This window comes from Rhinoderma darwinii, chromosome 9 (assembly GCF_050947455.1).
Source record: "Rhinoderma darwinii isolate aRhiDar2 chromosome 9, aRhiDar2.hap1, whole genome shotgun sequence".
NCBI lineage: Eukaryota > Metazoa > Chordata > Amphibia > Anura > Rhinodermatidae > Rhinoderma > Rhinoderma darwinii.
This window is the reverse complement of record NC_134695.1, coordinates 10,833,835-10,848,593: the sequence shown is the minus strand read 5'-3', so window position 1 is coordinate 10,848,593 and position 14,759 is coordinate 10,833,835. Positions and strand designations below refer to the sequence as shown.

The 14,759-nt window shown below is 46.3% G+C and overlaps 1 protein-coding gene across 7 annotated transcripts in view; it reads left to right on the top strand.

The window, feature by feature from the left end:
* Positions 1 to 14,759, top strand: part of TRPT1 (tRNA phosphotransferase 1) — a 190,781-nt gene that overhangs the window by 14,559 nt on the left and 161,463 nt on the right. For 5 of the 7 annotated variants that reach the window (XM_075837251.1, XM_075837248.1, XM_075837252.1 and 2 more), the window contains exon 2: positions 11,799 to 11,858. In XM_075837251.1, the coding sequence (XP_075693366.1) occupies positions 11,811 to 11,858 (48 nt within the window). In that variant the 5' untranslated portion in view covers positions 11,799 to 11,810. Of the gene's footprint in view, positions 1 to 2,351; positions 2,380 to 11,798; positions 11,859 to 14,759 lie in introns of those variants that run through there. The other 2 variants (XM_075837250.1, XM_075837255.1) reach the window with 2 other exon arrangements.

The window sequence follows — 14,759 nt, the reverse complement described above, 5'->3', positions numbered from 1 at the left end:
AATGGACACAGACGACAGGAGCTTCTCCTGGAGTGGAATCCCTAGTCACAGCGTCGGCAACGTTGTGGACGGGGATTCCGCTTCAGGAGTGTCCCCTGATGTCACTGTCCATATATGGACAGAGACTTCAAGGAGCGGAATCCCCGGCCACACGCCTTCAGGGAGCTACAGTGGCGCTACAGAGGCAGGGGGGGTTGCTATCTACAAGTGGCTATGGGCTGTATGGCACTCCCTACCAGGGGGCTGTGTGGCACTCCCTACCAGGGGGCTGTGTGGCACTCCCTATCAGGGGGCTGTGTGGCACTCCCTACCAGGGGCTGTGTGGCACTCCCTACCAGGGGCTGTGTGGCATTCCCTTCCAGGGGCTGTGTGGCATTCCCTTCCAGGGGCTGTGTGACACTCCCTACCAGGCGGCTGTGTGGCACTCCCTACCAGGGGGCTGTGTGGCACTCCCTACCAGGGGGCTGTGTGGCACTCCCTACAAGGGGGCTGTGTGGCACTCCCTACAAGGGGGCTGTGTGGCACTCCCTACCAGTGGGCTGTGTGGCACTCCCTACCAGTGGGCTGTGTGGCACTCCCTACCAGTGGGCTGTGTGGCACTCCCAACCAGGGGGCTGTGTGGCATTCTCTACAGGGGGCTGTGTGGCATTCTCTACAGGGGGCTGTGTGGCACTCTACTGGGGGCTTAGTGGCACTCTACTGGGGGCTGTGTGGCACTCTACTGGGGGCTGTGTGGTGCTATCTACAAGGGGGCTGTGTGGCGCTTCCTACAAGGGGGCTGTGTGGCGCTACCTTCAAGGGGGCTGTGTGGCGCTACCTACAAGGGGCTGTGGCGCTACCTACAAGGGGCTGTGTGGCCAGTGGCGTAACTACCGCCATAGCAGCAGTAGTGGCTGCTACGGGGCCCGCAGCATAAGGGGGCCCGTGCCACCCGCCGGCACGGCCCCCCCCTCCCATGGCCGGAGGCTCCGCTAGCAGATGCTATGGCTGCTACAGCGTGACGCCACTGAAGGGGTTGTTCTTACAAAAGACATTCATCCCCTATCCACAGGATAGGGAATACATGTGTGATCGCTGGCAGCGATAAGGAGAACGGGGGACCGAAAGTCCCTCGAAGTTCTCCATGACAAACCTCGGAGTTCCGGGGTCTGTCTGCAGCTCCATAGAAATTACATGCGCACCGGTCGCGCTTGTGCGCATGCGTGACCTGCGCTCCTTTCATTTTTATTGAACTGCGCAGACGCCGGAAATTCAGAGGTTTGTCATGGAGAACTTCGGAGGACTTTCGGTCCCCTGTTCTCCTTATCGCTGCCAGCGAGCACACATATATCCCCTATCCTGTGGATAGGGGATGCATGTCTTTTGTAGGACAAACTATAGGTTGTTTTTTTTGTTTTGTTAGCGGGGCTATATGGCGTTATCTACGGGGGGGTTCTGTATGGCGTTATCTACAGGGGGTTCTGTATGGCATTCCCTACAGGGGGCGTCTGTATGGTGTTATCTACAGGGGGTTCTGTATGGCGTTCCCTACAGGGGGCGTCTGTATGGCATTATCTACAGGGGGTTCTGTATGGCGTTCCCTACAGGGGGGTCTGTATGGCATTATCTACAGAGGGGACTCTGTATGGTGTTATCTACAGAGGGGGTCTGCATATAGGGGAGGCTGTATGTGGGTCACTATCTACACGGGGGGCTATATGTGGGACACCATATACTGGGGGGGCTATATGTGGGACACCATATACCGGGGGGCTATATGTGGGACACCATATGCCGGGGGGCTATATGTGGGGCACTATCTACAGGGGGGCTATATGTAGGGCACTATATACAGGGGAGGCTATATGTGGGACACTATTTACAGGGGGGCTGTATGTGAGGCACTATATACAGGGAGTGCTATATGTGGGGCACCATCTACAGGGGGGGGCTATATGTGGGGCACTATCTACAGGGGGCTATATGTGGGGCACTATCTACAGGGGGCTCTATGGGGGGCACTATCTACGGGGAGCACTGTGTGTGTGTGTGTGTGTGTGTGTGTGTGTGTGTGTGTGTGTGTGTCACCGTGTATGGTGCTATTATAATCGGAGACACAGTGTATGGTGCTGCTATAATTGGGGACACAGTGTATGGTGCTATTATAATTAGAGGTGCAGTGTATGGAACTATTTAGGGGTGTGTGTCACATTTACAGTGTGTGTCACCATGAGAATTTTATCTTCGTTTATAGGTGCAGAAATTTTTGAATAGTGAGAAGCTGAAGACATCTAAGCGGCAAACTGCAGAAATGGGCCATGGCCGGGAGAAGTCATCATAGAGGTTTGGACCGGATGGAGAAGAAAAGAGAAAATGAACTAGAACCTGAGATAGTCCCCGGTGAGTCACTTAATGTAAATGTTTATTCTGTCTCTAATCAGCACTGTAGTCACTGTATGATCTGCAGCGAGATGGTGGGTGGTTTGATTATGATACGATTTTTTTTTTTGTGAAACAGCATCTCCCAGCATATCTTACCATTGTTCGGGCCATGCTGGGAGCTGTAGTTTTAAGTCGTACAAACCTATACAGCAGGGGTTGCACTAAATTGAGCTGTATTTGTGCTGTATATATGTACTGAGCTTTGTTCTGGTGCTGTATATGTGTACTGAGCTTGGTTCTGGAGCTGTATATATGTACTGAGCTTGGTCCTGGTGTTGTATATATGTGCTTAGTTTTGATTCTGGAACTGTATATATGTACTGAGTTTGGTTCTGGTGTTGTGTATATATGTACTGAGCTTGGTTCTGGTGCTGTATATATGTACTAAGTTCAGTTCTGATGCTGTATTTATGTACTGAGCTTGGTTTTGGATCTGTATATATGTATGAGCTTGGTTCTGGTGCTGTATATATGTATTGATCTTGGTTCTGGGGTTGTATTTATGTACTGAGCTTGGTTCTGGAGCTGTATATTTGTATGAGCTTTGTTCTGGTGCTGTTTATATGTATTGAGCTTGGTTCTGGTGTTGTATTTATGTGCCTTCGCACAGGGCGCTTCACTCCAGCAGGTGGAAGGGGGCGCTGCGCTGGCTCCCTTCCCATGCTTGTTTTAGAAGCGCCCTGGCCTGGCGACTCAGCAGTCGCCTTTCTGCCCGGGCGCTTCTTCACTCAGTGGCCGTTGCTACCGCTGTAGCAGCCATAGCGACGAGGGCGTGAGGGCTGTGGCGCCGCTAGCATCCGCTGCGGCTGCTACAGCGGTAGCGACGGCACTATAGCAGAGCAGGGAGGTATCTCCCTGCTCTGCTATCTACCAGCTCCACTGTAGCTGAATGAAGGAGCGGAATCCCCATGTGGTCGGGGATTCCGCTCCTGGAGCGCTCCTTGATGTCTCTGTCCATATATGGACAGTGACATAAGGGGAAACTCCTGAAGCGGAATTCCCTTCCACAGCGTTGCAGATGCTGTGACCGGGGATTCTACTCCACGAGAAGCCAATGACGTCACTGTCGATAAATGGACACAGACGACAGGAGCTTCTCCAGGAGTGGAATCCCTAGTCACAGCGTCGGCAACACTGTGGACGGGGATTCCGCTTCAGGAGTTTCCCGTGATGTCACTGTCCATATATGGACAGAGACATCAAGGAGCGGAATCCCCGGCCACACGCCTTCAGGAAGCTACAGTGGCGCTATCTACAGGCAGGGGGGGTTGCTATCTACAAGGGGCTGTGGGCTGTGTGGCACTCCCTACCAGGGGGCTGTGTGGCACTCCCTACCAGGGGGCTGTGTGGCACTCCCTACCAGGGGGCTGTGTGGCACTCCCTACCAATGGGCTGTGTAGCACTCCCAACCAGGAGGCTGTGTGGCACTCTCTACAGTGGGCTGTGTGGCACTCTCTACAGGGGGCTGTGTGGCGCTCTCTACAGGGGGCTGTGTGGCGCTCTCTACAGGGGGCTGTGTGGCGTAACCTACAAGGGGGCTGTGTGGCGCAACCTACAAGGGGGCTGTTTGGCGCTACTTACAAGGGGGCTGTGTGGCGCTACCTACAAGGGGCTGTAGCGCTACCTACAAGGGGCTGTGTGGCCAGTGGCGTAACTACCGCTATAGCAGCTGTAGCGGCTGCTACGGGGCCCGCCTCCCATGGCCTGAGTCTCCGCTAGCAGCCGCTATGGCTGCTACAGCGTGACGCCACTGAAGGGGTTGTTCTTACAAAAGACATGCATCCCCTATCCACAGGATAAGGAGAACGGGGGACCGAAAGTCCCCCGAAGTTCTCCATGACAAACCTCGGACTTCCGTGGTCTGTCTGCAGCTCCATAGAAATGGCATGCGCAGCGGTCGCGCTTGTGCGCATGCGTGACCAGCGCTCCTTTGATTTTTATTGAACTGCGCAGACGCCGGAAATTCAGAGGTTTGTCATGGAGAACTTTGGAGGACTTTCGGTCCCTCGTTCTCCTTATCGCTGCCAGCGAGCACACATATATCCCCTATCCTGTGGATAGGGGATGCATGTCTTTTGTAGGACAAACTATAGGTCGTTTTTTTTTTGTTAGGGGGGCTATATGGCGTTATCTACGGGGGGTTCTGTATGGCGTTATCTACAGGGGGTTCTGTATGGCGTTATCTACAGGGGGTTCTGTATGGCGTTCCCTACAGGGGACGTCTGTATGGCGTTATCTACAGGGGGTTCTGTATGGCGTTCCCTACAGGGGGGTCTGTATGGCATTATCTACAGAGGGGACTCTGTATCCTGTGGATACGGGATGCATGTCTTTTGTTGGACAAACTAGGCCGTTTTGTTTTTTTGGGGGGCTGTGTATGGCGCTATCTACAGGGGGCTGTGTATGGTGCTATCTATAGGGGGGCGCTGTGTGGTGGAATCTATAGGGAGGTACTATCTACAAGGGGGGGGGGGTTATGTGATACCCAGCAGAGGGGAGGGCCCCAGTCAAAAGTTTGCTATGGGGCCCAGTCTTTCCTAGTTACGCCCCTGTGTGTTGCGTTATATACAAGTGGCTGTGTGGCACTACCTACAGGGGCAATCTGTGAGTGGTGGGCTGATGGTCATTTTACTGTGAGTGGGGGGCTGATGGTGATTTTACTGTGTGTGGGGGGCTGATGGTGATTTTACTGTGAGTGGGGGGCTGATGGTCATTTTACTGTGAGTGGGGGGCTGATGGTCATTTTACTGTGAGTGGGGGGCTGATGGTCATTTTACTGTGAGTGGGGGGCTGATGGTCATTTTACTGTGAGTGGGGGGCTGATGGTCTTCAAGTGGTTTCCGCCTCTGACCTCCAATTGAAATTAATAGGAGGCAGAAAATACCTGCGGCGCCCGTTTTGGAGCTTTTTCGCCTGCGTCTTTTGCATTAGCTTCAACGACTTAAGAAAAAACACCAAAAAAAGGTCAAACATCGCTGTCAATTCCTGATGGAATTTTGAGGCAGATTTTTTTTGCCTTACAAAAAACCTGTCTAAGCATACCCTACGAGTGTAGTGGTTTTTTTTTTTTAGCCGTTTTCTGGCTTTCTTGAAACAAGTTTTGGTAAGGGTGCCCTGAGGAAATTTTATTTTTCCAGTGCTGCCTCGAGTCCAAAACGGTTGGGAAACTCTGTACTAGGCTACAGGATCCCGTCGTGGAGCAGCTCAGTTCGTCGTGGGAACGGGGCCTAGGTGAGTACAATTTTTGTTTTTGTTTGGGGGCACTGTCTAAAAGGGGGAGATGGGGGACTGTATGGCACTATCTACAAGGGGTAGGTAGGGGGGCTGTATGGCACGATCTACAAGAAGGAGGTGGGGGATTATGGCAATGTCTACAGGGAGGCTGTATGGCAAAATCTACAGGGGGGCACTATACTGTGTGGGGGCCACTAAGCGGACATTATACTGTGTAGGGGTACTACAGGGGGCTTAATACTGTGGGCACAATTAGAGGACAAAATACTGTGTCCTTGAATGCGTTGTAATATATTATATTATTAAATATTATTATTATACTGTATGGGGGCACTAAAGGGGCATTATAATTTTTGGCATGTTTTTTTTAATGATTGGGTGGGGCGCTGAAAGATCATTTCGCACGGGGCGCCATCTATCCTAAGGCCAGCCCTGGTTGTAATTATATAGAAATTATTTATAATAACAAAATTGCAGGGCAGAGGGAATTTTTTTCAATTCTTTGTATATTTAATGGGAAGCTGTCTGGTAGTTTAAACCCCTTAAACCGCCACCATGCGGTAATACATGACCTGACCATATTTCCAAACATTCCCCTGTATGTTTTCAGATGCAGAAAAATCTATAAAATCAACTTTTAAACCGGTGCATGCTATATGCTAATTACTCCTCCAACTTTCTCAGATGCGCCATTGCCTTGTGCTACTTGGGCACACACCATGCAGCGAGGTGTACTCTGCCCGGCTGCACCACGCATTTCAGTTCAAGGCAACGGCGCTTCCGCAAGAGTTGAGGAGGCTGCTAGTGATGTAGAACAGCCAGGGGGATGTCAATCAAAATCTGGGGGGCATCATTTCAATTTTCGCCTCAGGCAGCAGAAAAGCTAGAATCAGCCCTGCGGACAGTGGTGAACACAAGCACCAACATTACAATAACTGCTGCCTCCTGGTGTTGGAAACCACATCTTTCCGAGATGTATTTCTGGGTACTCTGCAATGATGGGAAGGAGCACTGCAGAAATGAAGTATAGTGCTTGTTGGCCGAGCCACAGCTAATCAGCTCTAGACTTGTTTTCTTCACTGATGCCTCGCTCATTAGCGCACGTCTCTGGCGCTGCAGAGGAAAAGGAGAATCAGTACCTGCCCAGTCTGCATGTACAAATCAAACCTAACGCTGGTTGGCTGAGCGTCAGCCAATCACTGATGGGTTTGCTCTCTCTACTGCTCCCTGAGCACAAATATGCATTTGTGTGAGTTTTGTGTCTTCTTCTAATGTATTAGTTGCATTTGTGTGCGTGTTGTTTTCAGTGTGAGTGGTATATGTGGTTTAGGTCTAGTGTGTAAGTGTTATCTGAGGTATTTGTTTAGCATTTGTGTAGTGTGTTCGGTATGTGTCCAGTGTAAGTAGTGAGTGGGGTATGTATCTAGTGTCTGGTACGTGTCTAGTGTGTGAGTGGTATGTGTTTAGTATGTGAGTGGTGTGTGCAGCATCTGTGCCGAGTGCGAGTAGTGCATGTTTATCATGTGTCCCTGGTGTGGTTTGACAACGTGCAGCATATGTCTTAAGTGTTAGTGGTGAGAGTGGAGGATATATCCTAGGTGTGAGTGGTGCATGTGCGGCATATATCCTAGGTATGTAAGAGTTGTGCGCACGCACACCTAAGGACACATCTGCACGTATCTGTCCTAGGTTTGAGTATAATTTGCAATCTTTATACGTCAGTATTAGGCCATGATCACAAAATCAAGATTTGATTAGGACTAAGTCCCTGATTCCACACCTAAATCCGTTTCAAATCCACTAACATTCTGCATCCATTACAAGTGAATGGACTATTTTATACCCCATTCACATGCAGCGGAAAGAAGTCTGTTTGAATTTTTTCCGCTCTGCAAAAAAAATTATCTAGAATAATGAGCATGTTCATTATAATCGTGGAAGTGCAGTGGGTTCGTTGGAGTTGGAGCTATCAGGACTATTCCTCTTTCAATTACACGTGTTTTAATAAATCTCACCATGTCTTGTATAGCTGAAAGCTGCTCCCATGTACTCCAGCCCAACTGTCGGATGTGTATGGCCTGCGGTGGGCCTGTGTGCTTAAAAATGCCAGGGCTGATTTTAAGTCCCAGTCCGGCCCTGCTGCCCCCTGTAGATAATGCCACAGATGTAGATAGTGCTACAGTGCCCTTGTAGATAGTGCCCCACGCCACAACAAGCAGACTCACCTGTCCCCGTTCCTGCGCTGTCCTCCAGTGATGCTGGCCAGTTCTCTTTCTGACCAGTGGAACACTGCATGCGGCGCGATTAGATTATTGCACCGCCTGCATCCTAAGTAAAGCGGGGAAAGGACCTGATGCCTTGCCAGCGCAGTCAATTGTGTTTGTGTCTAATTGTATGTGAGGGCCTCATGGCTTGGTCACATGCGGTTTTCAGGCAACTGGAAACCTGCCCTGCGTGAGCCCTTGTGTGTATATATATATAGCCAAATCATATATAAACGTGATATATACTGTACTTTTACACATAACACATATCAAAGCAAATATGCAATTACTTGTGAGTCTGTTGAAGTACCTAGGTGACATGACAATTGTATAGGGGGTAGAAATAATCAAAAAAATACAATATTTGAAGCAGCACAAATCCCGATATCAGGAGCGGTGTCACGCTGTAAAATCAGACAAACCCAATCTGCCGTAATGTAATCTTCAGAAGAAGCGTGGTGAACAGCAGCACACGTCTCCCAAGTTTCAATCAATATGTTCTTTTATTGGTCAAGCCTGTTTGAGAAAGACCCTCCACTTGTCACGGGTCGAAACGTTGCCATTTATTTACTGGATGTTTGACCAATAAAAGAACATATTGATTGAAACTTGGGAGACGTGTGCTGCTGTTCACCACGCTTTTTCTGAAAATTGTATAGGGGGTGTGACAAAGTGGGTGAATTCTGAATTCTAAATTTTATGAGCTGACTGGTCTGCTCGTCTGCAATAAACATAAACCCGAACTTTTTAAGAAACAAAAGCCTAAAATTTAGAAAAAAAATGGTCAGATATTCTAATGTGGTGCAGAAAAATCCTACACACTGTTACTTTAGTAACATCAATAATTCAGAGACAACCCTGCTAACCATGTCTGACCTGACCACTATATCCCGAGCTGCACAGCTTTCTATTTCTAAAAGTGGCCAAAAGATAATTCTGCCAGCAACGATCATATCAGTAATCTGAACGTCTGTGGTGAAATCTGTTCTCTGAAAGTGAAACAGACGGTTCTTGCTTGTTTGTTAGGCTGTGTTAACACTACAATTTGCCACCTCCGTCTGGGTTTCTGTCAGCAGGTCCATCACTTTTGACGACAAGTATAGCACAACATGTAGCACCATTCTTGCCATCAGATTAACGGTGCCTTCAGACGGCATTTGGATCTGTGGTACAACAGATCCAGTACAGCATCATGACTTTCATTATAGCCTTCAGATTATAGCATTAATAAATCGACTTTCCCCTGTGGGTCACTGCAGAAATCCCATCTACCATTTTGTTGACTTGCTCTCTTGAGTTGAGTTTGATATAAGGTTGCAAAACTTTTCCAAATTACCAAAGTATTTAATCTAGCCTTGCCTAAAACTGCGTTGTAAATTGTGCTTACATGAGACCAGGACCGACCTTAGGGGTGTGCGACCTGTGCCATTGCACAGGGCGCATCACTCCAGCAGGCGGAAGGGGACGCTGCTATGGCTCCCTTCCCCTGCTTGTTTCAGAAGCGCCCGGCGACTCGGCAGCCGCCTTTCCGCCCCGGGAGCTTCTTCTCTCAGTGGCACCGCTGCTAGCAAACTCTTGACCGGGGCTCCCCCCCCCCAGGTGCCACAAGCAGCCCCCCTTATAAATAGTGCCCCTTGTAGAATGTGCCTGATTAGTCCCTCATCACAACTAGGGATATGAACGGTCAATTCGCAAATATAGCGAAAAACGTTTATGTAGATAGCTTGTGTAGGTACAGATCAAAAGAACATTCCTAGACACGGACTGTAACCCTCATATCCATAAGGGATCAATAAATGCCAAAAAGTCTACCATATCGTCAGGTGATGGTTCCCCACCCCGGACAGATTATGATGGACACAATTAATTCAGGGATCCATTAGTTGCATATGTATTATTTGTAAAAAACAAACAAAAAAAATTGTGCCTTCATCAAAATGGTCATAAACGCCACCGATCCCTAGTGTGAACAAAGCATATAATGTCAACATGGACCAATCTAAAGTAGAATTCTAGATAATGTTTTTTCAAAATCAAATACCATTCATATTTGAATTGTTGTATTATACGTCAAGTCCATCACCAACAACTTCTTTTTTTTTTTTAACATTTTTTATTATTAAATAAAGACAAAGATCTTCATATATGTAGTGGAGGCATGATTGTTGAGGGAGGGTTATAACATATGAGTCCAAACTCTCCAATTCCAGATCGTGTGGGTCCAGTCATGGTGTCCATCATAATCTGTTTATTGTTCCCTTATGTATATGAGATTTACAGTCCGTGTCTAGGGACAGAATGTTCTTTTGATCTGTACCTACACAAGCTACCTACATAAACGTTTTTCGCTATATTTGCGAATTGACTGTTAATATCCCTAGTTGTGATGAGGGACTAAGCAATAAAAATTGAGCGTTTTTTCGCTTTTATATTTTATTGCAATCTCGAATCCCGTTTACCTTATTACCTTACTGCCTTCCCTTCTTGAGGATCGCGTATTCATACCCCACTGGGCAGTGACGTATATACGTAGTCACGTCCATTACGATGGATGACTACTGCTGTGTCGTCTGATGTTGTTTCCTTGTTCCCTTGACGACTATTGATCACATGTGCATTTTGACCCAGTTGGTGGGTTAGTTAGAGGCATGCTCAGTCTAAGGCTGGGTTCACACGACCTATTTTCAGGCGTAAACGAGGCGTATTATGCCTCGATTTACACCTGAAAATACGGCTCCAATACGTCGGACGCCGACGTACTGTGCCGACGACCTGTAATTTACGCGTCGTCGTTTGACAGCTGTCAAAAGACGACGCGTAAAATTACAGCCTCGTCAAAAGAAGTGCAGGACACTTCTTGGGATGTTTTTGGAGCCGTTTTCTCATAGACTCTATTGAAAACAGCTCCGAAAACACTGCGAAAACGCCGTGAAAAACGTGAGTTGCTCAAAAAACGTCTGAAAATCAGGTGCTGTTTTCCCTTGAAAACAGCTCCGTATTTTCAGACGTTTTTGGCTCAGCGTGTGAACATACCCTAAGACTCTACAGGCTGTTAATGGAGGATGTATAATACATATGAGTCCTGCTACAATGATTCCTCTCTTTCTAGATTGGTGCTTGCCAGCTGTTGATGTTTTTAATAATTACATTGCTTATACTTAACTTTTTAACACTTTTTGTAACACGAGGATGTTACACTCTATGAAAAGTAATATGTTATATCATGTTTTATCTTTTGCACCATTATGTCACTAGTCACTTTATATCATTGTACGATGACAAAAAATCCTTTTATTGTATTATTGTATACTGATTGATTGCACTGATTGTTTTGGGATGCACCCCTTATTTATACGTATGTATTCCTAACACACTACTTGAAAATGCCTTCACAGAGGAGGTGAAACGTTGTGGTTCCATGTTGGATGAATAAATTCACTTTATTTCACGTTCTCTTTTTTGTATATGTGTATATATATATATATATATATATATATATATATATATATATATATATATATAAGAAGAAACTTTGCAGCACTCCAACATGAAAAAAGTGGTGGTTTATTCAATCCAAAACAACAGCAACGTTTCAATCCTACAATAGGATCTTTATCAAGCCAGATCCTATTGTAGGATTGAAACGTTGCTGTTGTTTTGGATTGAATAAACCACCACTTTTTTCATGTTGGAGTGCTGCAAAGTTTCTTCTTCTATATATTATAATACGTCCGAGGATCGGGACGTTTTGCTGGGCACCTGATCGATCATTCCTGTGTGAGTGCTGCTGCCTTCTTGTTTGCTATATATATATATATATATATATATATATATATATATAGTTTATGACAGTTGAGATGTTTTTGTTCTGTGTTACAGAAGTAGAAAGCTATGGAAAGATCACACTCCAGTCACAAGAGGAGAGGAGGGAGAAACCAGGTAAAGAAAGAAACTGTAAAATATATCTCCTCATCACTAGCATGGAAGATATAATTTTGTCCGTTGGGCCACATATATAGGAACCAGTGCAGACAAAGAGCCCATAGAAACCAATCGGGCTTCTTTACCTAACTTCTAGAATAATGAAAGCGAGAATCTCATTGACTTCTGCTCCACTCTTAGTCTGCACTAGTTTTATGCATGTTCCCCATTGTATTTGACGTGGATGACTCACAAGATGGCACACAACCCAACAGGGCTGATTATTGCATACATATAGACCAAGTATTGTCACGTACATGAATGTGACAAGCGTTAAAGGGAAGTATGTAGCGCATTTACGGGCTGAGCGCGCTCCATACTCAGCAGATGTCACGACAACGGGCCGAATCAAAGATCACTTTGATTCCACCCGTTTAAGCCCTTAGATGCCGCAATCAATAGCGACCAAGGCATCTATGGTGTTAGAGCGGGTCGGCCCCCTCCGGCAGTCTGTTTCGCCCCCATGACGCAATCGCTGCGTAATGAAGGCCCCCAGGTCTGCCGTCCTTGTGCTCCTATTAAGTCCTGCCAAAGTGCAAACAATCGCTAGCTCAAGTTCCCTAGGGGGACTTAGAAAAAAAAAAGAAACCGTTAAATAAAGTTTTTTTTAATGTCCAAAAAATATATAAAAAATACTAAAGGTTAGAAAAAAAAACCTTTTCCCATTTTTTTTCCCCCCCTAAAGTAATGTTAAAAAAAATTAACATAACTGGTATCGCCGCGTCCATAAAAGTCCAAACTATTACATTATAACATTATTTAACCCACAGAGTGAACGCTGTAAAAACAAAAATTAAAACCGCCAGAATTGCTGTTTTTTGGTCACCTTAACTTCCCCAAAAAATTTAATAAAAAGTCAATTGTGCCCCAAAATGGTACCAATACAAACTACAGCTCGCCTCGCAAAAAAGTCCTCATACTGCTCTCAAAAATTTATGGCCCTCAGAATATGGCGACACAAAGCAAGTTTTTTTTTTTTGTTTTTTTTTTAAAAGTGGTGAAACCCCCAAAAAACTATATACATTTGGTTTAGCTGTAATCAAATCAGGCCGTAGAATAAAGTTAACGTTTCTACCACATGATGAACGCCATAAAAACCAAACCCGAAAACAATGGTGGAATTCCTGTTTTTTTGTCCATATTACCCCACAAATAATTTTGTTTTCAGTTTTCCAGCACATTATAGTACATTAAATGGTGCCTTGAAAAACTACAAGTAATCTCGCAAAAAACAAGCCTTCATACGGCTGCATCGTGTCGGACGAGCGAGGACACATCGGCACCAGGCGACAGAGGCTACATCGACTTACCTGCAAACGCCGATGCTGCTGCAGAATCAACTGTAGCCTCTGTCGCCTGGTGCCGATGTGTCCTCGCTCGTCCGACACGATGCAGGACCTGGGGCAGGAAGTGACGTCACAGCGTGATCTCTCGAGAACACGCTGTGTGTCTGTGCACTGCCAGAAGCTGGGTGTTAACGAAGAGAAGTGGATGATGCTGATTCGTCAGCATCATACACTTCCATTCACAACGCCCAGCTAGTAAAACAAGTAAAAACGCCCAGATGTACACACACAATACACGCCCACTTGTACTTAACTTTAAACACGCCCACTTGTACTTAAGAAAGGCTCATTTGCATAAATATAAAAATGGTCATAACTTGGCCAAAAATGCTCGTTTTTAAAAAAAAAAACGTTACTGTTATCTACATTGCAGCGCCGATCTGCTGCAATACGAGATAGGGGTTTGAAAATCTGGTGACAGAGCCTCTTTAAATGGGTTGTTTCATAAAAATAACCACTTTCTAAATAGAAGTCGACTAAGTGATCAGATGATTGCTGCAGGTCCGACTTCTTTAACCCTCAGAGCAATCAGCTCGTATATTTAAAGGGAGACATGTCTAGCCGTTCATTACATACTGAGCTGCTCTCCATTCTGGCTCATAGAGGGGAGTTCCTTGCAGGGGAACCCTATAAGAAGAAAAAACAGAATATAGGCCCTCGGGCGAACAAGATTTAAGCGTTTGGTTCCGGATCTATGCCCTGTTTATAAGGGCCTATATTCTGGGCAAAGATTAGCCGTCGAACGAGCAAGCGCTTTTATTCCGCCATAAAAATGTCGCTTGTCGGCAGTATATCTCCCTGTGTAAACCGAGGATGTGCTGCAAACAAGATGCCAATGTATGGGGGCTAATGATCGTAGTAACAATCGTTTATCCCCATACTATGAATCATTGCTCCGTATGAATGGAGCAAACGAGCGCAGATTGGCACTTGTTAATAGGTGTTGTGTTAAACACAGGCACATTTCTGCCCGTCAAAAAGTATCTTAGGGCTCGCCATACACAATAGATAAATGTTGGAGTTCCTTTTGATAGTCGTATGTGTCTGTGGGGGCAGCTCAACTGTGCCTATATGGAGGAAGGAGGGTCAGGCATATTGAATTTGAAGATTCCAGATGGTTTGTTCCTCCGAGAGATAAATTGCTGCTAGAAGTGACTGACCATGGCTTATCCATCGCACCCTACTAAAATGACCAGCATCCATGCATGTTTATGGCATAGCTGTCTTACGTGTATAACCAGATTTATCCAGAGACCTCTTAAATTTATGGTAAGTCTATACTTGTGGATAATTCTGCTGCTATGAAGTTTTGAAGTAGATTAGACGCATGGAGATTCATGGATTCATCGCTTTACAAGATACGTTTAAAGCATTACCCAAAAATGGAATCCACTTTTGATAGAACTTGTAGCAATATACTACAAAAGGTGTTTTATGTACCAGGAGGCCCAAGTTGCAGAGCAGTTCGCTCCTCTCCAGCAGCCATTGTGGTAGGGTGGCCATACACTGTAGA